General features: G+C 32.9%; 2 protein-coding genes, 1 long non-coding RNA gene and 1 pseudogene across 6 annotated transcripts; 1 reads left to right on the top strand and 3 right to left on the bottom strand.

Moving 5' to 3' along the window:
• Positions 1–2,418: 2,418 nt before the first annotated feature.
• On the bottom strand, positions 2,419–8,141 carry LOC123894934 (annotated as a pseudogene).
• Positions 8,142–8,939: 798 nt separating this feature from the next.
• Positions 8,940–10,558, top strand: LOC123895164 (zinc finger MYM-type protein 1-like). Its single transcript, XM_045945426.1, has 2 exons — positions 8,940–9,160; positions 9,585–10,558. Exon 2 carries the CDS (start codon positions 9,587–9,589, stop codon positions 10,463–10,465), a length of 879 nt encoding a protein of 292 aa, XP_045801382.1. The 5' UTR covers positions 8,940–9,160; positions 9,585–9,586; the 3' UTR covers positions 10,466–10,558.
• Positions 10,559–11,516: 958 nt separating this feature from the next.
• LOC123895243 (alkane hydroxylase MAH1-like) lies at positions 11,517–13,041 on the bottom strand. The gene has a single exon (XM_045945516.1). It carries the CDS (start codon positions 13,017–13,019, stop codon positions 11,517–11,519), a length of 1,503 nt encoding a protein of 500 aa, XP_045801472.1. The 5' UTR covers positions 13,020–13,041.
• A 1,041-nt stretch (positions 13,042–14,082) lies between these two features.
• Positions 14,083–17,294, bottom strand: LOC123895317. Of its 4 annotated transcripts, none has more exons than XR_006804250.1 (6): positions 16,932–17,294; positions 16,499–16,566; positions 16,285–16,397; positions 15,557–15,711; positions 15,125–15,484; positions 14,083–14,246 (listed from the first exon to the last, which is right to left on the bottom strand). It is a non-coding gene; the product is annotated as an uncharacterized LOC123895317 (long non-coding RNA). The 4 variants fall into 4 exon arrangements; XR_006804290.1 differs by having other exon boundaries at positions 14,745–15,484; XR_006804273.1 differs by having other exon boundaries at positions 14,690–15,484.
• Between the last annotated feature and the right edge of the window lie 6,881 nt (positions 17,295–24,175).

The following is a 24,175-nucleotide window of genomic DNA, read 5'->3' on the forward strand; positions in this document are numbered from 1 at the left end:
CAACTATTATACTGTACATGAGGAGAAATGTTACAAAGCTACTATTCCCTCCTTCCAACTTTTTATATATAATCCTCACAAATTATAAATCATTTACAAAATTAATGAAGGATTTAATATTATTTTTTTATACCCTTAATTATTTACTTTCTCCAGAAATACATCGGTTATTAGATATTTTTTGTTTATATATGAGACTGGATGAGAGTATATTCTCTCTTTACCTTTTTCATATCATTAATGAAGAATAATTTTGTAAAATTACCCATAATTTTCCTTTTTCACATGAAATTATTTACATTTCTTAATTTGTATGAAATTGTCAAAACTCAAAACAACTTTATATAATTTAAAACAAAGGTAGTACAATTTTTAAATTGGATTGTTGTGAATTCGGAACCTCTTTGTCCAAATCAACACTAGCAAAGAGTGGAACAAATATCAATAGTAACCAATACCATGCAAGTCAAACAATTAAAGTTCTAACAACCTAAGTGCATGCCACAACCCACCAGGCAAAATAAGTAAAGAAAGAACAAACACGGATAAATTTGTTACCCAGTTCACTCCAACAATGACATACGTTTGGGAGAGAGAGCTACTCTCAAAGTCACTATTCCAAGTTTGTTTACAAGAGATAAAATGGGTTATAAGAAATTAGCTAAAAAAGTTCTCCAAGAACAATCATAGTTTCTACCCATTTCTCAATCTCTTCCCTTGAACAAGAGACTTAAGAAAATGTACCAAGAAAATATTTAGAATTGTTCTCCAAGAACAATACCTATTTTCTTTACGTTTTACTCTTCACTCAAGAACAAAGATGAACAATATATCTCACTCCCAAGATGTTTGTAATGTGTTTCTCAATCCTAGATATACCTCAAAAAGCTCTCAATCATTGATTATTAATGACCCAATGATTCTCTCTTTTTGTCTCTCTAAGATTCCTAAAACCCTAGCACACATCCCAAGAAAACGGTAAGAAAAAACAGGTTTTTATACCATATCTCGCAAATACTCCCCGTGAATAATTTCTACGCTCTACGGGTGATCCATGCTTCCATGCGTAACCGGCACAATCCAAAACCAAGAAAACAACGGACCTTATGCACCCCGCGCATGCCTAATGCGCCCACACGCAAGAGACGTAAACTGAAATTTCCTCTATCATGGAATCTTGAGATTTTAAGGCACGAACAACATGAATATATTATAGTCACTCCGGTTCTCATAAAATGGATATTGAATCTGAGAGCACTGATGATGTTCAATAAAAACAGATATACTTTTTAACCTTTATAAATCTCAATAGCATCAAAAAATTTATATGGATGATCTACAAACTAGTGGAAAGAATGGTTCTTCATCGACCCAGAAGCTCGCAAATCAGTTCCCACGCTCCTCATATCAAACCTTATGCAAATTATTTGTAGCGTTATGAGTTTGTAGTGTTCAGATCTGTACCTTTGCACAAAAAATACAGGTTTTGTCTTGTACAAAATACACTTCCAAAGAGGTATTTTTGGAAAAGTGGAAGGGTGCCAAAGTTGTTTCAATAGAAGAAATTGAGTTAACAAACTCACAGCCCAACCATACCATTTGAAGTTAAAATGGGGGAGAAAATGCCTCCTATTATTGAAGTGATATTCCTAAACGAACACAAAATATCATTCATTCTATATCCATATACCGAAATGTGTTTTTATTACACTTGTTAATTCAATTTCTCAACAGTAGCATTATATCTGTAAAAGACCGACTTCTAGGACACTAATGAAAATGTCAAGCACAAAATTTAATCCTGAAGGAAGCTGAAAGTACATAAGTTGTATCGTAAAAAAGAAATTAAACATGTAAAAAAACATGTATTTAAAAGTATTAAAATAAGATATTGCTTATTGTAAAAAAAAATTAAATAACAGTATATTGCTGACCACTGCTACCTTTTTGTAAAAAAATTATGATAATGTCTTTCAATTTATCAAATACGTCTTATTAATTTTTAATATCTTTAAAAGTATTGTAATATAATTTTCCATTTAAAATAGCTAAAAACACGTTTAAAATATTTGTTAAAAGCGTATAACATTTCCTTTACGAATGAATATTGCATAGATGCATGAACATATAGCTTTTACATCCGTATACCACATGATGTTGGTGGAGTATAGAACAGGTATAGTAAGGAATATTTTTTTGGCTGGAGTATAGTATTGGAATATTTCCCTTCAAAATAAAAAAGAAGAACCATACAGTATATCTCCCAATATTGACTGTATTTATTTTTGAGGAAAAATAAATATTGACTACTATTTTTTATTCATAATATATAGCACGAGAAAGAAAATAGAGACACCTCGTGGCGATAATAAAGGGCAATCCCAATATATGTTCCAGCACGTCATGGCTTTGATCATGGTGATTAAGTAGTAAGTATTGAAATTTTTTACTTCCATGTTTTGGATGGGAGATGATGATGGTAATGTAGATTTTGCAGCACCACGTAATGAGAAGATATCGTGCAGAACAGATTCCTCAACCTTTTCGAATTCAAAACCCTGAAGTATATTTGCATCATGAAGCCTCGCTAGAATCTTCTGAATCTGAAATATCAGCCATCTTCTCAAGTGCATCTAGGTTGCCAGCTTCAGAAGTTGTCTGTAATCTGAGTAGGTCGGCGTCTTCACTGAGGAAAAAGAAAACCAAGAAACATTTCTTTCTGAGCATGATACTTTAGTATTCTGACAACAGAGACAGTACTATTGATAAAAAAAAGTTCAATGGATTTCTAGCATGTACATTCATAGCTAGTATCTATTGTTAATTTTTTTTTTACGAGAAAAAGTTATGTGAGACATTAAGTTCATTTTATGTGAGAATGCTGATAGAGATATCAAGTTCTTTAAGAAACTTCAGAGTGGGAATAATAGTTAGAAGTAAAATGTAAAGCATCGATTCTTCACACTTTTTTTTTTCAATCAAACTGACTAGTATGAACGAAAAAACCATATAAACGCATACTCTGTAACCCCGAAGATTTCCTTGACAACTAAAGAGCTATCACTTGAACAGAACTCTGGCAGCTGGAATCAGAATAAAAGGAAAAAATCTAATCAATTCATCATCATATATTAAAAACAAGAAACTCAATAACAAGAATGTACATTATTAGCCTTTCACCTAAAACATATATATTAAAAAGTATGAGAAATTTCAGATTAGAAAACAACTAAATTATTCAATGTTAAAATATAATATATATCTTCCTAAAACCAGAAAATAGAACCACTCCTTTCCAAAAATAACTATATACGACCTTTTAAGCATTTCCCCAAAAGTCAAAATAAACATTGCAAAAACCATAACCTTTACCCTTTAAGTGGCATGGGCTATTATGAATCATGTCTAATGACATCATTTAAAACCAGATATTTCTTGGTGACCTATATTTGTATGTGGTCTATCCCCATCACTAACAATTGAATCATAGTTCCTTTATTTTTATCTTATCTATCCTCTTTATTGTTTCTTGTTTAGATCTTCTTCGCACATGTCCTCTTAGAATTTGGATTGGGCCTAACTCAATCTCCTACAAAACTAGCTTATAAGATGAGGACTGTCCAAACTATATAATCACTACTTAAGCAATGTCTTCCGGCAACGTGGGACAAAATCCCCGGCCACACCCAGCACAATGAAGGTGCTGGAGGCAGCAATGAAGGCAACACAAATGCCGCCATTAAGCATGTCCAAACCACCAAAGCCAGGATACTCTGCCTTGTTAGGCATGTGTGGTAATTTTGTATCAAACTACACTGAAGCATTCTTATGTTTCATCCACCTTACTTGAACCCTATCGTTTACCTCTCTCTCCCTATTTCCTTGGCATTTTGTATGATGGATTCAAGATACTCAAGTCATAGTACTTGTGGTATGGTGTATTATTGGGATTTTCACATCTCCCGGCCTATAACAATTTCCGTATTATTGGCCCATATAAATTGTTGAACAAATTCAGAAACCACAATTGAGGTTACCATATCAGATGGTATCAGAGCCTCTTAATGGCTCTGAGCATACAGAAAGAAAGACAAAAACAATTGTGTCGAATGGACTGTTTAAGACCACTCACCTCAGATAGATAGAAAACCTTTCCAAAAAGGGCCTGAACAGCTAGTTTTCTCTTGAAACCCTTTTCAGTATAACCTGATTTATTCATTACAATTGGGCCTAGAAATCATTTAAAAAAATTAGAGTCAGAGAATAGATATAAAAATGCCTACTTCTTAATTTAACTAAATATTAACTGAAAAAAACAATTTCATGGACTGAGAAAAAATGATTCGGTATATGTCTGTTCTGACGTAGAACTTGCTATTATTTAAAAGTGTGTTGGCTTCAAAATAGCTTTATAGTAATGGAAAACCAAAGTATACAACCCTCAGTATGCTGCCGACAGAGAAACAGACTAGGAAAAAAGCAATCTCGATAGATACATAGTTGCAATTCCATGCATATTATCATTAGTGGCAGATTGGCATGTCAGAGCCTCCGGCCACTGTGAGAATCAGCTAGTGTTGCATTTCACTGTTGTGGGAGTTTGACCAGACCAGCTGATGTTACTAAAATTCCTTTTTTCGACCGTTATTTTATCCAAATTTTTTAGTTCCACTATTGTTAGTTTTCTATTTTTTTCCCCAAACTTGCAACAAAAGATTTATGGGTTGATTTGCTGGGTAGGATGAAACAGGACATTCAACAGTTTAAGGCAGCCTGTGACATTGTTCTGTTCAGAGAAACATATATCAGAGTCTATCCGATCCTTGCAGGGAGTCTACAGCCTTTACCTATTCCTACCAACATATTGCGGGGATCTTGATGAATTTTATCATGGGTAGGTTACAAAAAGTTAATCTTGAAGACAAAATTCTGCTGGTGGTTGAATTACATGCAAAAATATGTCGATGTTATTTATCTAACTCATTGTTTTACTTCAAAGGATCTAGTTGAGACTTTTCTCAAAGAGGTGGTTCAGTTGCCTGGTTTTCAGCATCGAGTCTCGGACTGAGGCAAGGTGGCATTTTTTATTTAGGTTGTTTCACTTAGCTGGTACCAAAGAAATTCAGATTTTTTTTTATGGTGAATGTTAGTAAGTTATTTCACTCTTCAATTTCTCCACCCGAACCACCAAGCCAGCCTTATACATCCAAGACAAACAAACAAATTATGTTTTACTTACTATCTGAAATCAAACGGCTAATCAAAAGTGATGAATAAGTGTTTGGAGATCGATATGAGAAGCTCGACAGATGAAAAAACAAAACAATGGCACAAATGTGACCTAATATGACCAAGACCCTTCTATGTTACCGAAAGAAACTACTTTTCCCTCAGCAACTGGGGAAGTTATATGGCTGGTGAACAGGATGCCATGCCAGCAGTTTTGAAGGTGAATCTGTGTCATACTTGGGCCAAAATGAAAACTCAATCAGATAAGCGCAGATTGAATGTTCACTTTCAAGTAGGTGATTGGGTTTTGCCCAATTTGCAAACTTGCAACCCCAAGATTCAGGTCACAAACCAAAATACTCAATGACAATTTAATCCCAAGGTTATTCAAACAGATGGGCAGGTCACCCACCCATCACTTTTAACTAGCCTAAACACGGTAACATCCATCTTGTCCTTCATGTGTTACCCATTTGAAAAGGAAAATTTCACATCATGCATTTCACAACCATTGCCTCTATTGTTTTGTGAGGATTTGAAGTTTCAGGTTCAACTAACTCTGGTTCTGGTCCACAGACATCTCTTGTGAAGTTGCAGAAGTTTTGATAATTTTAAGGCCAGAGAGAAATAATCATTTTCGCTACAGTTCACCAGTATACTTTCCTATGCAGCCTTGGCCAAAATATACTACCATGCACAAGAACTACTCAGATGAAAATTTTGTCTAATATTAAGAATACATTATATATTACCTTTGTCTCACACAATTCTTCGTGAAATTTCATTCAGAATCTCAGCAACTTGTGAGTCATTTAACGTAGAAGCTCTCCTTAGCTGAATTAAATCAGCTACAACATCAGGGTTGAATGGTTTCTCATTCAGAACATACCGGATATATTTGCGCAAAATTTCTTGCAAACCAAAACCTGTCTGGATATGAATTTGCAGTTGTTACATAAAATCAGATGGCACATATGCACAGAAAGACAAAATTACGGGTAGCAAGCAAACAGAAACAAGATTTTCCATCAGATTTTCCTCAGCCAGCAAAATGAAATGTAAGAACTAATTTTTTATCTAGACAGCTGGCATGATACCTATATTAGAAAAGCCACAAAGGTAGCTGCTTAATTGTCTACTCAATTGCACCGAAAAACATATCATGATTAGGAAACAAAGCATATACTACTCCGGTTCTAAATATAAGGAAAAAAAAACTTTCTAGGTTCATTGAATAAAGCATGTATGTCAGGATAAAATGGTCCAGATACATGTTTTATTCAATAAACCTAGAATGTTATTTTTTGCTTATATTCAGAACCGGAGGGAGTACACATTAACAACAAAAATTTCACCTAAGGTTAGACAGGATAAAGATGCAATATGTCAGATTCAGACTCTTAGTCTATATACTATAAAAAATATCATCAAAATGAATTGATGGTAGTAATTATTTACAATACTATATTAGTATTTATGGTCTTTCAGTGCAATCATTGTTCTTATTTTGTAAAACTAAGACATATTATTATCGACTAGTACGAAGCATGGATTCCAGGCAGATGACATGGCACGACACTAGATGATAAACAAACCAAAACTGAGAAAATATACAAGCAAATACTCAACCTTACACATAACTAAGTGAAAGAAAACATAATGTTTCTATTGTAATTGATAAGCAGTCAACTATGTCACTCAAGTTAACTGCATCTGTTCGTGATAGTTTTTTATTCTCTTACACTAGCATTGTATGACTGATACTAATTCTCAACAGATACAAAGACTGTATTCTGTTGTCAATTATTACTACTAGAACTACTGCGAGTTTCTTCGTGTAATTTCTCTCAAGGTAGCACTCAACATACATGTGGAAGAACGATCATTCTCTACAGTTAGTAGACACCAATTTAAAAAGTGATTCCATTACCATCCAGAACAGAATAAGGGGGCCATACATTATTCAACAACAAATAGTGACTACATGCCATATTCAAGGTTTTTCAAAAAAAGGTCCACAACTGCAATATAAACCTTCAATATTAACAGTTTTTTTATGTCTCTATGCCTACACAGTGACCGCAGTTGAAGCCACATTTAACTACGATTTTTCATAGTATCAAAATTGCGACGCAAATAGTTCCAAACTATGGTCTGCATACAGGCGTCATTTGATCCATGTAGCCAGTCCCACTTAGCAGGATAAGACTTGGTTGTTGTATGGTCTGCAAGACTGCAACCACAATTGCTTGCTGCCTGCCGCAATATAAATTTTTCAGAGGTCCTAACTCCTAACAACGGCATCACAATTGCAATTGCAGCCACATTTGGTTGCATTTTGCCGCAAATATCAAGATTCTCAATGTAACCACAACCGCAATTTAGAACCATACACAACTACATCTACATCTACAATATAAAACATTGGCCATTGTCTTTTAAACAAGATATTTTTCATATTATACACCTCACCTTATCCGCAATTGCCTTGAGATCATCAACCTTAACTTCATCTCTTCCTCTTTGTAACAACAACTCATCCACCGACTTACACAGCATCGCATTTTTACCAACCTAAAACAAACAAACAAACAAACAAAAAACATTATAAATTCCCTTTTTGGAAATATTCATAAAATTTGGTGGTTTAGTTTACTGAACAAAAAAGGAAGGTTCGAAAGAAACAAGAAACCAACCAATTTACGTCGCTGTGCTTTAGGAGAAGTAAACTTCTTAACAGTCTTAACAAACGCAATAACAAAAGTAACACCAACATAACCAAGAGGAACAGCGAGAATCCACGGCAACGAAGTGGGACCCACTCTAGGTCCAGGAATAGCTTGTGTAACCGAACCAGTGAACTCAACAAGGTCAAGAGCTTTTACCATCATTGTCAGTTGTCACTATTGGCAGCGTTAGACACCACCTGAAAAAAGACAAACATACTCCACACATTTTGACTACTAGGACAATTGAAAAACACATGCTTACTATCCTCTTCCTCCACATTACACAATGCACAGATTGCCGGCAGGGACGAATCCAGGAATCTATAAAACGGGGGGCCGGAATAACTAAATAATAAATATTAAATAAATAATAATTATAATAGTATTTAAATATACTCAATAAAAAATAAAAATACATGACATTGTTTATCTAAATTGTAGACGACATTGCTCTATATTATAAAATTCATCAACAACTGAATTTGTATTAAATTTTTTAGCAATTCTTCTCTCGGTGTAAGTAATCACATAATTAGTTTGAAATTCATTTTCTATCTTGTTTCTCAACCTATTTTTGACAATCTTCATAACAGAAAATAATCTTTCACTTGTAGCAAACAATCAGAACTAACTTAATTGAATTTAGACTTTAGTAGTGTATAATATATATTATCAAAATATTTTAAAGTAAATTGTTACAATTACTATGCTCTGGGTACATGTTTTACACCAAACGGTAGTTACCAATATTTAAACACATCTCTCAAATATCAATTTATGTGTACATATGTATCAAGAACAAGTATATGAAAAAAAAATACGACAAGAGGGGGGGGGCCTCAGCCCCTACTTGCCCCCCTTATGTCCGTCCCTAACTGCCGGACATTCCACTCTACATTACGGTGATGGAAACTTTGTATCGATATCATGCTCGGGCACGTGCCCGAGCTGCCCAAACTATTATTTATTTTTTTTTTTATATAAATAGAAACCAGAAAAAGATACACTAAAAAAATAAAGAAAGAAGATACGCGTACGACTTCCACTCCACCGCTCTGTAACCAAAGAAATCAACCGCTCTCGTTCTTTCTCTCTCGGCTAGTCTTCGTTTCCTTCAATCTCTCGCCGCTCAATCTCTGCCGACTGCCACCGCTCTCACTCTCTCTCGCTTTTGCAGAATCGCAGCCTAGCCTCTGTTTGAGGTAAGCAAACCCTAAAACCTTATTTTCTTCCTTGCTCTGTTTGTTCCTTCTCAAATCCTAACTAAACTTGATGGTGTTTATGTTTCTGTCTCTGTTTCCTTGCTCTATTTTCTGTTTATGTTTTTGTTACCTATTAAGTTGTTTTGAATTTTAAATGATTATATGAATAATTGTTAAGCTGTTGCTCTATTTTCTGTGATTGTATACTTTGAAGTTTAAAGATTGTTAAGTTGTTTTGTTTTGAATTTTAAATGTTTCTATTTTCTGTTGTTTTGTTTTGAATTTTAAATTCGTTAAGTTGTTTCTGTTAAGCTATTTTGATTGTTAAGCTGAATTTTTAAATTCAGTTTCTGGTTCTGTAACTCTGTTATTATATTTTGATTGTTCACTTCAAAGTTTAAGATTTCTGCAACTTTTATTTCAGAGATGAGGAGGTTTTTGGTTCCTAGAGCAAGTATTGAGAATGTGAATGTTGTGCAATCGGAAGCCGAAGTAGAAGAACCACCACCTAATGTGGTCAATGAGTTTAATTCAAATGAGATTGTGCGTGATCCGGGTCTTAGGAAACAAATTCATGAGTATGCTCCGGATATTCAAGACCAAGTGAGGAGGGCATATATATTGAAGGGTCCAACACAACCAATTTTGGAAAAATTTCCTCGCACTCAATTTGCTAGAGAACCAAGAACAAGGGCATTTTGTAAATCATGGTATGAAAAGTATACATGGATAGAATATAGTGAGTTCAAGGATGCAGCTTATTGTTTCCATTGCTTTCTCTTTAAGAAACCCGGGAGGAGTGAGCAATTTGGTTTTGAAGTCTTCACCAAATCCGGATATAAAGATTGGAAGCATGCATCTAAAGGCTTGCAAGGTCATGTTGGTGGTCATGGTAGTATGCACAACTCGTGTATGAAGGACTATGATGATTATAATAATCAAAGACAAAGTATAGGGGCTAAGTTTCTTAGAGCAACTAGAGAATCTGAAGAATTGTATAAGATTCGTTTGACTTGTTCCTTAGATTGTTCAAGATATCTCATAGCACAAGGCATGGCTTTCCGTGGCCATGATGAATCCGTTACTTCTCTAAACAAGGGCAATTTTAGAGAGATGGTAGATTGGGTAAAATCTAATGATGAAAAAGTGAGAGATGCTTATGACCGTGGTTCAAATGATTGCAAAATGATTTGCGGTGACATTCAAAAGGACTTTGCAACGTCTTGTGCAGCTGAAGTTATGAAGGTGATTATGGGAGAGCTTGGTGATATGTTATACCGAGCGGGAGATATTCAAGTCACTTGATGATATTGATATTATCCGATCCTTCACCGCAAAGAAGTCTCGGAAAGGGCATTTACCTCCTAATTTTATGTAGTATACTATTGGTATGTTATATTTTATTCCTCTTATTTGACTCATGTTTTGTTGGTTTTTTCTAGTTTTTTTTTTTGTTTTAATCCTGGCTCCGCCACTGCATGGATTGCCAATAAGATGAATGGTTATGAGATATTAATGGTGAATGAAGCACCACAGCAACGAACCGAACAATGAAGCATTCAAATAAATCTAATGACTCATATATGCAGGGCTGTTCCCGAGTATTTGGAGGTCCTGTTTGAAAATTAAAAATGTATCTTTAATAAAAATATAATTTTTTTTAAAAGTCATTCTCTATTTAAATTGTAAATAGCATAAAAAATAGTTATCATAGTAAATAACATTTAAAAGCAACATATTTTAATCAATAACATTAAAATACATCTTCAATATAATATCATTATCAACTTTACATTTCCTTAGGAATTTTCTTATAATGTTGCTTTTTTTTTTTTTTACAATCAACCGCAAATTACTTATAAAATTAAGAGTATGTCCATTAAATTTTTTATTTTTTTAAAGTAATAAAATATTTTTAGTAGTAACAAAGTTATTAAATTTTTTTTACATATATAAATTTTTTAATAGATCGATATAAACAATTAGAGGCCCCTAATTGTTTGAGGCCCTGCGCGGTGGCTCACCTTGCACACCCACAGGGCCGGCCCTGCATATATGGATCAATAATTTTAGGACATTTACCCAACAACCAATAAAAATAAATTATATAAGTAGATTTATATGTAGTATTTATAACTAGCTAGCTTTTAATTAAATTTTACCTCACATTCATATGACTTGTTTTATTCGATGGTTGCATAAATACCTTTAAATTATCGAGAAATTATGTAAAAACATAAAATTTATATCTATTTATTTTTTAGAAAAGAAAAATTATTAAAAGGATCAAGGCTAAACACAAGATGTACAAAGATCATTATTTAAGGGCACATTACAAAGTCATGTTTAATCTATATCAATCATATCTTTTATTTACTTTGATCTTCAAGCCATCTTTCATGCGAAGAGCAATAGAAACTTTTGGAGCTATAGAGTGACCTTCCACAACATGTATGCGGAACTTCCATAAAATAGAAATTGCAACCATTTTCATTTCAACAAAGCTAATATCTTTCCCAAGACAACTTCTTGGACCAGCATTGAATGCAATGAACTTGTAAGATGGTACATGTTTAATTTGTCCTCTATCTGATATCCATCTCTCCGGTTTAAATTCCAGACAATCTTCTCCCCATATTTGTTCCGTCCTTCCCATTGCATACAAAGAGTATATTAACTTTGTATTTGGCTTAACATGGTCTCCACTAGGCAGTTTATCAGATTTGATTGCACATTTGTGTTGAAATGCTAGTGGAGGAAAAAGCCTTAAGGCTTCACTTATAGCTCCATGAAGGTAAACTAGCTTATCAAGAACTTCTACACTGAAATTAGTGATTAAGTTCTCCCCTTGTGTTAAACAATTATCTCTAATCTCTTGAATAATTTTAGCTTCTACAATAGGATGAATTGAAACAAGCCAAAAGAACCAACTGAGACCAGAGCTAATTGTTCCATTTCCTGCAATTAAAAGATTGACCGCGGTGTCTCGAATATACCTGTCAAACTTTTCCCCCTTTTCCAGTCCTTCCTTCATTAGTTCCTTTAACAAGCAAGAATGACTTTCATCCACATCTTCATTGTCTTTGTAATAATTTATACATTTGTATAAAAATTGGTGAAGAGTTTCTTGAGCTACCTTGCCCTTCTTCTCTTGACCAATGTTTAACCATTTTTGTAGCTTCCAAATGCATTTTGGAATATAGTGCCTGAACAATATCATATCCTCAAGCACAGAAATAGCTTTTACATAAGCAATTTCTGATAACTCGTTAAAGTTGTAAGGAAGGCAATTAGGATCAAATCCAAATAAAGAAGTGCAAGCAGTATCAAAGGTGAACCTTTCAAGAATATCTTGCAAGTCAAGTACTTGTACTCCTTTAGATGCTTGATCAAGAAATGGTAATAAGCAATTCTCTAGCTTATTTTGAAAGATTTGTTGGAGGAATATCTCAAAGTTTTTATTTTTGAGCAATGAATGAAGTAGTGTCCTTTCGTGCTTCCATTCATCGGAATCCAAATTGAAAATACCAAGACCAAGAAGTTCAAAAATCTCATGGAAATCAGACCCTTTTCCATAGTTTGTGAAATTCTTGCTAGTGATGTGGTGCACATTCATGGGATCACTAGTGAGGATAAAGTTGGCAATGTTTGTGAACCAAGGTCCTTTAAACTGAAAAGTTCCTCCATGATGTTTCAAAATCCAGGCTACATAATCATGAATATTGGATTGATTATGCAAAATTGATGGTAGCATGCCAATTATTGGCCAATTTGGTAAAAGTGCATTTTTGGTGTGTTTCCATATATTGTAGAATATGATGAAAAAAATGGCAACAAATATTGTAATATAGTGAAACATGGTGATTGTACTTAGAGTGCAAGTAAAATTCAAGAAGAGGATATGAGTGATCAATTGTATTTGCAATTGTAGAATATACTGAACAAGAGGAGATGAGTGATATATATAAGGACACTAGTACAGAAAACACTTTTTACATCTGGCCAAAAACCCATTTTACATCTGCAGCCTGTCAGATGTAGACGCACAAGATATAATAAGTTTACTCGTTTTACATCTGACTTAGCCAGATGTAAAATCAACACTTTTTACCTCTGTTCTCGTGCTTCAATTATTATTTTTTTAAATTAAATTGGACTTTTTACATCTGGCCAAGCTTTCCACCAGATGTGAAAACTTCACCTTTTTTTTTTAATTTTAAATCCTGATTTTTTTAAAATCTAACCCACAAGCCAGCAAGACTATATATATATATATATAACATAACTTGCATATATAAACATAATTTCACAACAAACATCCAAAATTAAAAATCAAGAACATGACACTACATTCGAATTAAGGCAAATAGTAATGTTAACAATGCTAATATGTACCATTCAACATCCAAAATTAATATCAAAACAATTCACCATACAATAACTTCACACATACCTAGATCCCTTCCTAAATCAAGATAGTTCACCACACTAAAATGCCAAAGCCTAATACTTATTAAATTCAAATCACATATGTACAATAGCACTATACTATACATCCCTTTCCTAAATTGCATCACTAATATTGTCATCAAAATCAAGACAGTTCGCAAGATCTAAGAGCTCCTATATAGCAACTTACCAAAACTTAAGCTAAACAATGTACAACGTCAAATAAGAGAGAAACCCGGCCTCGCTCCTAAATAGCTGCAGTCTCTTTTTTTTTGGGGGGGGGGGGGGGGGGAGCACAGTACCCTACTCAATGTGAAGCTGCAGACATAAGAGACAAATTAGTGAATGGGATTAGTGATATTTCTAACACCAAAAGAATAGAATAATCCTGGAGAGAAGGAAAAGAGCTTGAGTTTTCTTACCTATGATCAAGAATGGTTGGATAGGGGAAAGAACAACACACACAGGCTAGACGAGCTGTTCAGTAACAGAAACGCAGCTTTTGCTGCCACTCCACTTGTTCTTAAACAACCCTTAATTTTCTTCTACCTTAGATCCAGGTTTGAATTTGTCTTTCTCCTTCTTGAAAACATCCAGGTTTGAATTTGTCTTTCTCCTTCAACAAGGTTTAAAAATCCTGAAAACAACATCAATGAAAGTCCATATAAATTCATTTTGTAAAATAAAAACACAGTATCTTGTAGTTGCCTGAAACATCATTTAAGATTTACATAGTCCATATACTGTCTAGGAAGCAATCAAAGAGGAAAAATATAAGCAATGAGGAAGCTGTAGAAATTGATATTGGAATGGAATTCTCATATGAATTCAACAAAGAACATGCAAACAGAATTTCATGATAAACTCACCAAAAACAGAATTCAACAAATTGTGACTACTAAAAGTCTAAAACTAACTCTTTTGTAAAAAAAAACAAAGAGAGTCTAAAACTAACTAAAAAAATAGAAAAAAGCTGCAGAGCCTTGGTGTTATACATTAGTGAATATGAAAGCCAAAATTGCATCAAAACCTAGTCCTACAAGCTGAAATCAAAGAGACATAACAAAATCAAACTACTACCTGAAAAAAAGAGTCATGGTGGCTGATTATACCAGAGTAAACTTAGAAGACAAACCTTGTTGAAGAGATGCTTAGTCAATGACTGGATCATGTTATTTTTAACTATACTTCTCTATACTCTACAAATTCAATACTTCAATCAAATGAGTTAAAACACAAATGTAATCAAGTCAAAGTGAAATTTTAGTTCACTTTCAAAAGCATAAATTGTATTATTGGAATGTAAGGGATAATGATCAAGTATTATTGCAAAATAAATACATTCATATTGAATATTTATACATGCATAATAACTCCCTACATGTGACATCAAGAACATGGTAATAGCTAACATGTTAAATTAAGTTACCAACAGGACATGAAATTAATACAAAGTGATATTTATTCAAGACTGTGTTAGAAAAGAGAACCATCTCAATCTTATTCAAGACTCACAATGGACTAACATTGATGATGACGGTGAATCCGGAGATTAGATCAAGAGGACCACCACCAAAGCGTTGTCCGAGAGCAAAAATTATCACGGTCAGCAGATGGAAAGACATCACACATGGATATCAAAGCAGTCCAACAAAAATAAAAGTCACATCAGAGGCTAAAATAATTTTAATAACAAAACATACAATACATAATTGGATCATGTTTATATGATAGGTTGTGGCCAGAATCTGCACTACATCTTTTTTTTTTGAATATCAGAACCTACACTACATACCTGCATAGATATCCAACAAATTGCTTCCATCAATATCCCAATTGTTTCTCATAGTCTGGATCCCTTCTTCAATCATTCAACTGTAAAAGTTATAAGAGTCACGAAACTGCCGAATCTGTCAAAATATTTTGATAGAATGTAGGTCATCTTACCTAAGCAGAATGCTTACTAGTACAATAACAAAATGAACCGGAGAGAAACTGCTCCAAATTTGAAGTTCTTTATGTAAACTCTTAGTCTCTTCTGTCAGTATCTCACAACATCTATTCAAATACGCACAATCCACTTCTGTTTGCTGCAACTGGTCCTACAAAATCACAGTCCAAGAAAATCAGGCTTTGTTGAACATATAAAAGCATAATTCAATGCGCACTGACACGAATCAAACTCACTGTACAGAGGAACGCAACAAAACAACTTCAGCTAGCTGAAAGCCAAATTAATGCATTGACAAGTAACAAGAACACAATGCAGTCCCAATATTGTACAAGCTTCAGATATATTTTTAGATATATTTAAAGGTAAGTCAGACACCAATTCAGTAACTTCTTCAAATCCTTAATGATCTCGTATTCATGAAGCATGTAAGTGACCTTGAAAAAATATACTATATCATTATCAAACATAGTTTCCACTTTCCAATAAATGTAATTACTACACACTACCAGTGGCTTTCACAAAACAGAACATATCTTAGAAAACAATATAATTTACACTCAAAGGATCCCAATGAATATGAAACTCATGAACAAGATCTCATTTTGATTTTCTTGCTCTTGTAATTTGACTGGAATCATTTTGATTTTCTTGTTCTTGTAATTTGTAAATCTTTAGTTCAACCTTAACTAACTTTAACATGTTTTGATAAACCTTTACTAACCTTAGTAGCTATTGTCCTAGCTATAGACCAACGCAAAATCATAGTTTCATGTTTCTCAATGTCAAAGAAAGGTATCGAGCTGCTTTAGTTCAACAAAATCTAAAAGCTTCCACCTATATATGGTTAAAACAAAAGATCAAAATTAAAACACATGAAATTAAATTTGTGTACAATTGAGTGCAAAACTTCCCAATATTAAGTAAATATAACATACCAGATTTGTTCAAGAAGAATTGCATACTCAGGTAGCTTTCTTCGTGTGCGAAAACTCTTGTATGCTTTCTGCAATTTAAATACAGCCATGTGATTATGATTTTCCTCCTGAATAAAAACTGTAGATTCAAGGGATTGATCTTCCATGTTTTCCATACACACTATCAATAAGAGGATTATAGAGTAAAACAATTGAACAATAAGTTGAACACAAACTGAATCACTCAAATGACCTAATTTAATTATGAAAACCATAAAATTGAAGCTAATTTGAACACAATACCACTAAATTCAAAAACCCAACTAAAAAAATTATTCATAATCAAACAAAAAATTATTCATAATTCATAATATATCACTCCTCAATACCATTGAAATCAAAAACCAACCAAAGTAATTAACTCAAAAAAACCATGAGTAAATTAGGGTTTGACCTTTTCTCTGGGTTTAGGGCTAGAGAAGATGAAACGAGAGAGAAGACAGATATGAGTGCTTCAACCTTCAATTCATGTTTCACTGGGTTTTGGAATTTCCGATTCAGCCATCAATTCGTGTTTCAGTGAGACAGAGAGACGACAAAGATGAGCGAGTACGTGAGGTCGGTGAGAGAGATGACGCCGCCGAGTTCGAGTGAGATTAGTGAGAGAGAAGACGAGATCGATCGTGAGAGAGATATGGCCGCTAGGGTTCGAGTGAGAAGTGAGAGAAATCGAGTGAGCAGTGCGTGAGAGAGATGAGTGAGATCATGATAGTACTGCGAGTTACACAATTCTCACCATAATTACAGGATTGCCACCGCATTCAGCCTTGCTTCTGGTTATATTATGACCAGATGTAAAAAGTTGTGTCTATGTATTTTTCACTTCTGTGGATATTGAAACCAGATGAAAACCCTACTCCATATAGCTTATTACATCTGACATATGTTCCACAGATGTAAACTTCTTAAGTAATATGTCATATTTTTACTAGTGGGAAGAAGAGAGATGAGTGATCAATTGTTGGAGTACAACTGGATTTTAATTCATATTGAATGTAGGTATGTGTGTCCGTATGTAAATATACACACGTATACCCCCTTTCTCTTTATGGCGGTTGATTTGATGATTTCTAATTTGTGGTGGTGTGATTCGTTATTTCTTTGTAGTTTTTGTTGTTGCTGAAACTAGTTTACCATGAACCAAAATAGATAACAATTTTTTTTTATTTTTTTTAGAAAGCAAAAAGCACAGGACAACTCATGTGAATTAGCTAAAATACCTCTGTGATGAAGTGCAGATCTCATTGGCAACCTTTCTAATAATAACCTCCAGCCAAATACATGTACCTTTGAAGGTACATCATTCCTCCATAGCTTCTGAATAGCAGATAACACATTAGAGTTCAACCCTCAACCTGTCTATGTTCTAATAACCAATCATAACAAGACTTTACAGAAAACTGACCTGTTTTACCAAGAGCCCATCCCATGTATCTCCCATGTTTGGTTGTAACATAAACCCACCAGCAACTCCTTAAGGTCTTCCAAAAGTTGTTCTTCGCTAGCCGTTAAATGCTCAGACCACTGCCAATACCACTGTAAAACACTCCATTCCCTTTTATCCTTTGAGCTATCATTACATCTTGAGAAGCCTCTTTAGCAAAAAGATTAGGGAATAAATCTCGAAAAGTATGATTCCCATACCATTTAAACTTCCAAAATCCAATGTCCTGACCATTCCCAAACCATTTAAGCCATCATTACATTTTGTTTAAACCAATCAGTCTCCATCCCCCTGCCCAGACCTATGACATCCTTCCACCAAAAAAATGACCTTGCAGTAGACCTCACAGTGTCTCTGCCCACCAAAAAATTGACCTTGCATTAGACCTCACAGTATCTCTGCCCAACAACTGAGTTGGTAAATGACCTACCTAAAACATAAAAAATCATTCCACACAACATCTCCATCAGATAGAAACAGCCATTTCCAATTACATAACAACAACTGATTAAACAAACCTAAGTTCTTAACTCCCAACCCACCTTTCTCCTTTGGTAATAGAAAAAAGGTATGTAATTTGATGTACCAATTTGTATCAATATAAACTTTAACTAAAACAAACATGACCGTAAAAAATATTAAGTTCTATAATATTCCATGAATATAGGAAATATTAGTTTTGAAACTAAAGTAGTGGCATTTTTTGGTTGCGTCATCAAATGGATAAGAGTAAGTAAAAACAAATAAACATTACTGAATAAGAGATAAAGATGCATAACACGTGTACTTAGCACATTTGGTTTAAATAAAACTAACTTAAAACACTGTACGAAAAAAAAAAAAAAAACTAACTTAAAATACAACCGTATTATTTATTGCTAAACTAATGTTTCAAAGAAAAAAGAATTACCTAAACTAAGCTACGAGAATATTGAATAATATAAAATTTTACTATGAATTTAAGGGTAATTATTAAGTTTAAAAAAAAAATTATTAATTTAATTATCACATATTGTTCGGATATTTTTTTTGTTAAGTGTCCGGATAAATTTTTTATTATAAAAAGAAGAAAAGTTGAACAAGCCAATTACACTCTTTTGTGAGTTCAACGTGTAATTTAAGTAAGATTGTTATGTTACAAAAATATGATAATGAATACCACGAGATTATTTTATCATAAAAAAGTCTCTTAAATTTTTTTGAAATCACAATCCAATACACCCATCAGTTTTAAAGGAAATAAAAATAAAATTAATATGAAAAAGACAATTTTTTATACTTTTGAGGTATTGAATATACATATTTCAAGACAGAATTATGGATTTGAACAATTATGAATTTGAACCTCAACATATATAGTCGGAATTGGATCTTCTAATGTAACTGTGTCACACAGCTACAATTCTCAAACATCCGATCTAAATAGATCATTGAGATAATTCATGTGATGTAGACCGTTCGATCTCAAATCAAAATTGCAAATTATTACCGCATGAATAGTGGACCGTAGAGTCACATCACATGAGTTGCCAATATAAGATGAATGATTTATAAGATACTAACGGTGAATGAAACATCATAGCAGTTGACCGCATCAACGAAGCCTTAAAATCAATCCAATGGCTTATATATTAATTGGTTTAAATAATGTAATATATTTGTTTTTCTTTTACTGAATCTTACTGAATTTTGTCTTTACTTTTTTTTTTTCTTTTCGTTTTTATATTTATATATAATAATGTATAATTTTTTTATGAGAATAATAAGGTTGTCATTAAAAAAGTAAAAAATTATCTATGAATTAGGCGTGTAACATTCTAAAATTACTAAACTAAGCTACTAGATTATTGAATAATAAGGTTTTATGATAAATTTAAAGGTAATTATTTAATTTTAAGAAAAATAATTATTATTTTATCATATATTGTCCGGATAAATTTTTTATTATTCAAGAAGAAGAAAAGTTGAACAAGCCAAAATACACTCTTTTGTGATTCAACATCTAATTCAAGTAAGATTGCTATGTTACAAAAATATGATAATGATTTTACCTAATTAACCGATGGAAACAAAGCATGCATGGACCAAAAATGGTGTTAAATAGAGCCTTGGTAATATCACTTTCTTTCAGAAAAATAATATTTCTTTCATTAGAATAGTCCATTTTTAAGGTAATTAAGTTATAATAAATTAATAATTATCTTCATTGAATACCACAAGATTTATTTAAACTTTATAAAAGTCTTGGTTGAATATAAACAAATTCAGATAGAACTCTGTTCCCAAATCCTCCTTTTCTCTCTACTCTAATCACTACACTCATCACTGAACTAAAAAACAAAAATATATCTTAATTGAATACCACAAGATTATTTTATCATTAAAAAATCTCTTAAAATCCTTTAAAATATCGATATAATATCCCCCCAGTCATAGAAGGAATAGGGTGCCATAACTTTTACTAATAAACCATTTTTGAGATTTAAGTTTCACCCTATCTATCATATAATCAACATAAAATATTCTATCATAAAATATTACATCCCATAAGCCCACTTTCTTTAGTAATCTTTTATTTTTAGTCGGTTTCATAAGATTTTAAAAATTCAGAGCTTTATTTTTTTAATTTTATATCCCAGTACCAAATCCCCAACTCCTATATCTTATGAAATTTTCAATTTTGCCATTGTAATTTTTCAACCCATTTTTCTCTTTTTTTTTTTTTATTGAATAAAATATATATATTCCAACTTACTATATAAGCAACGAGCATCATCATTTATATGATGACATTACCTTTTATTTTTATTTTTTTTAAACGGCAAAATAGTATTAATAATAATCGATCTCTGCACAAGATGAACATAGGTCGGGATAAACGGAATTACAAAACAGAGGCGCCGTATATAAGCGGAATACCAATGAGAAAGCAAAAAGACGGACACCACCTAGTACACACTCCACAGTCACCAGACCACCTAGAGCACACAACAAAAACACCGGACCACCAAAGAGGACCATCAACCCGACCCAAAAAGATGCCATAAGACTCTAACTCTCGATCTCGAATCAAAAGTGATCGACCCATCAGAATAAAAAAAGCAGCTTAGCGAGACAAAAATTAATGCGGCAACGGTAGAATGAAAACTTAGGCAGTTAAATCCCCAGATCGCAGTCAACACCGATGCGAAAAAGGTCGACCAGATACAAAGAAACCTGCAAATCTCAGCAGATTTGGAAACTCTCAGAGACTCAAAAACGAGTCCTGCAAATCTCAACAGATTTGTAAGCAGTCAGAGAACCCGTATCGAGAAAAACCAGTCACACACAGCATCAACCTCACCGGCGGCGCCAAAACCAACACATCTACTTCAACCCCCGTATATGTCCTTCTCTAATAACATTGATTCCTACGCATTTATATGATGACAATAACTTTTATGGATATGTCCTTCTCTTAGAACATTGATTCCTACACAAATAGTAATTGTCAACATTGCTACACCTTAATTTTTCAGCTTAACACCGCGTGATAATTTTCAGATGCGGGTCTCAAACTCTATAATTTTTCTCGCATACATAAGATGCATGGACTATCGTCTACTGTTCCAAAAATCTTTCACATTGCAAACTAACTTTAATTACGTAGCAGATGCGTCTTTTCATTTAGACGATCATTATGTTGTCTATAATTCTCTGATTCAGGATCTCATTATCTCTTATCACACATAGCTAGGTCTTGGGTTGCCCATAGCTTGGTCCTATGACCGACGACATAGTACTATATGTGAACAATAGAAAGTTTTGGTGGAAAAAAAAAAGAACTGACTGAAGGAAAAAAGACTTTGGAAGGTAGGCAAAATCTTGAGGGTTTGAGTGAGATGGTTGGATGAGTGCAGTATGTGTATTTTTAACTAAAAAGTCTCACAAAATCCACTCTTTGAAAGAATCCATTCAAATTCATAGACTTTTTAATACCAAGAGGCATTTTATAAATCATAAGAAATCTCAATTCATTGCCGGCGGATTTCGTTGCCATTAAAAAAAATTCATATTTGTTTTAATTGGATATCACAAGATTATTTTATCATAAAAAAGTCTCTTAAAATCCATTGAAATCTCAATCAAATATACCCCTTAGTTTTAAAACAATTATGAATTATGAATGTGAACCTGAACATATAGTCGGAATTGGATTTTCTAATGTAATTGCGTCACACAGTTACAGTTTTCAATCGTCCGATCTAAATAGATCATTGTGAGTTCAACTAAGATTCCACTAAGATTGTTATGTTACTAAAATATGATAATGAGTTTACCTAAATGATAGAAACAATGCATACATGGACCAAAAATGGTGTTAAATAGAGTCATTGCAATATCACTTTCTTTCAAGAAAATAATATTTCTTTCATTCTTCGATTAACCCATTTTAAGGTAACCAAATAAAAATAATACCGGCAATTGGTAGCTTGGTAGTAGATTTTAAGCTTAATTGCATATTTAGTCTCTTATGTTTATTTTAGGTTTTAATTTGGTCACTTATGTTTAAGAAGTTTCAAGTTGGTCCCTTATGTTATTGATGTCAACATAAGCTGGTCCTTTTCGCTAAATTTTGAGCTAATTTTTTCTATTCTTTTGTTAAATTTTGAGTTAATTTCTTCCAAACTTTCACATAGTATACTCCTAAGTTGTCCGCCTATGCAAATACATTAGTCACATAGATGATTTAAATAATTTTTTTGCTAAAAGGATCAACTTGAAACTTTTTAAACATAAGTGACCAAATTGAAACCTAAAATAAATATAAGGACCAAATATGCAATTAAACCTAGATTTTAAAATCTTACATTTTAACATTGGGTAGATTAGCGGTAAATGTTAAAATCATATATTTCTGTTAAAATCTTATAATTACTTTTAATATATATTTAGTAGCTTAATAGTAGATGTTCCTATTTATTTTATTTTTCTATAATTTTTTTATAGACTAAACTTTCTATAATTTTTTGTTTGTTTTTCCTATTTTTATGTGAGAATATACATGCATGAAGATATATATTAAAGAAATCATTATTGAGTACATCGACAGGTGTAACAGGCTGCGGAGGACAGGAGTGTTACAGAACTATCATGGTGGTTTCAATCCTTGCTTCTTTCGTTGCTAAAATGGGACCAGTTTCATGCAAAAACATATTCATGTGGAGTCTCATTCTTTGATAGCAATTAATCTCATCCTCGGAATGGCTGCAACAAAGATCATCATGTGTTCCAATTACTTGTGCATGCATGCTGCTTTGCGTTTTACTGAAGTGATTTGGAAACAGTGTTATATATGGAGGTGATAGCATTTAGTCAAGCAATGAATGTTTAAACATTGGACACAACAACAAAAAAAACTCCTAACAAGTCCCTGAAATTACCATAGATACTTAATGGGTTTACATTTACATAAAATTATTTATTGCATGAGTTTACATTTATGCAGGAAGAAAGAAGAGTGTTTTCAAGATTCAATGTTTAAAAGATTTATGAATGGTGTATTAAGTATATATGGTAATTTTAGGGATACACTACCTAATCATTGATCCTTATAGAAATTAAAGTGTCATTGTAATCAATGTCTAAGCAAAAGATATGATGTTTGAAATTCTACCCTTAAATTCTCACACGGTTTCAAGACTTGGGATTTATCGAACATATAATCGGAATTGGATTTTCTAATGTAACTATGGCACACAATTACAGTTCTCAATCGTCCGATCTAAATAGACCATTGAGATAATTTCGTGTAAGTAATTTAGACTGTTCGATCTCAAATCAACAACCTAAATTATTACCGCGTGAAACTGCATGATTAGTAGACTGTAAAGTCACATCACATGTGTTGCCAATATAAGATGAATGGTTATGAGATACTAATGGTGAATGAAGCATCACAGCAGCTGAACCGCATCAATGAAGCCTTAGACCAATCCAATGACTCATATACGGATCAATAAATTTAGGACATTTACCCAACAAACAATAAGAATAAATTATATAAGTAGATTTATATGTAATATTTATAACTAGCTTTTAATCAAATTTACCTCACATTCTATGACGTGTTTTATTCTATGGTTGCATAAATACCTTTAAATTATCGAGAAATAATATAAAAAACATAAAATTCATTATATTTATTAATTAAT

The sequence above is a fragment of the Trifolium pratense genome, linkage group LG1 (genome assembly GCF_020283565.1).
Source record: "Trifolium pratense cultivar HEN17-A07 linkage group LG1, ARS_RC_1.1, whole genome shotgun sequence".
NCBI classification, from domain to species: domain Eukaryota; kingdom Viridiplantae; phylum Streptophyta; class Magnoliopsida; order Fabales; family Fabaceae; genus Trifolium; species Trifolium pratense.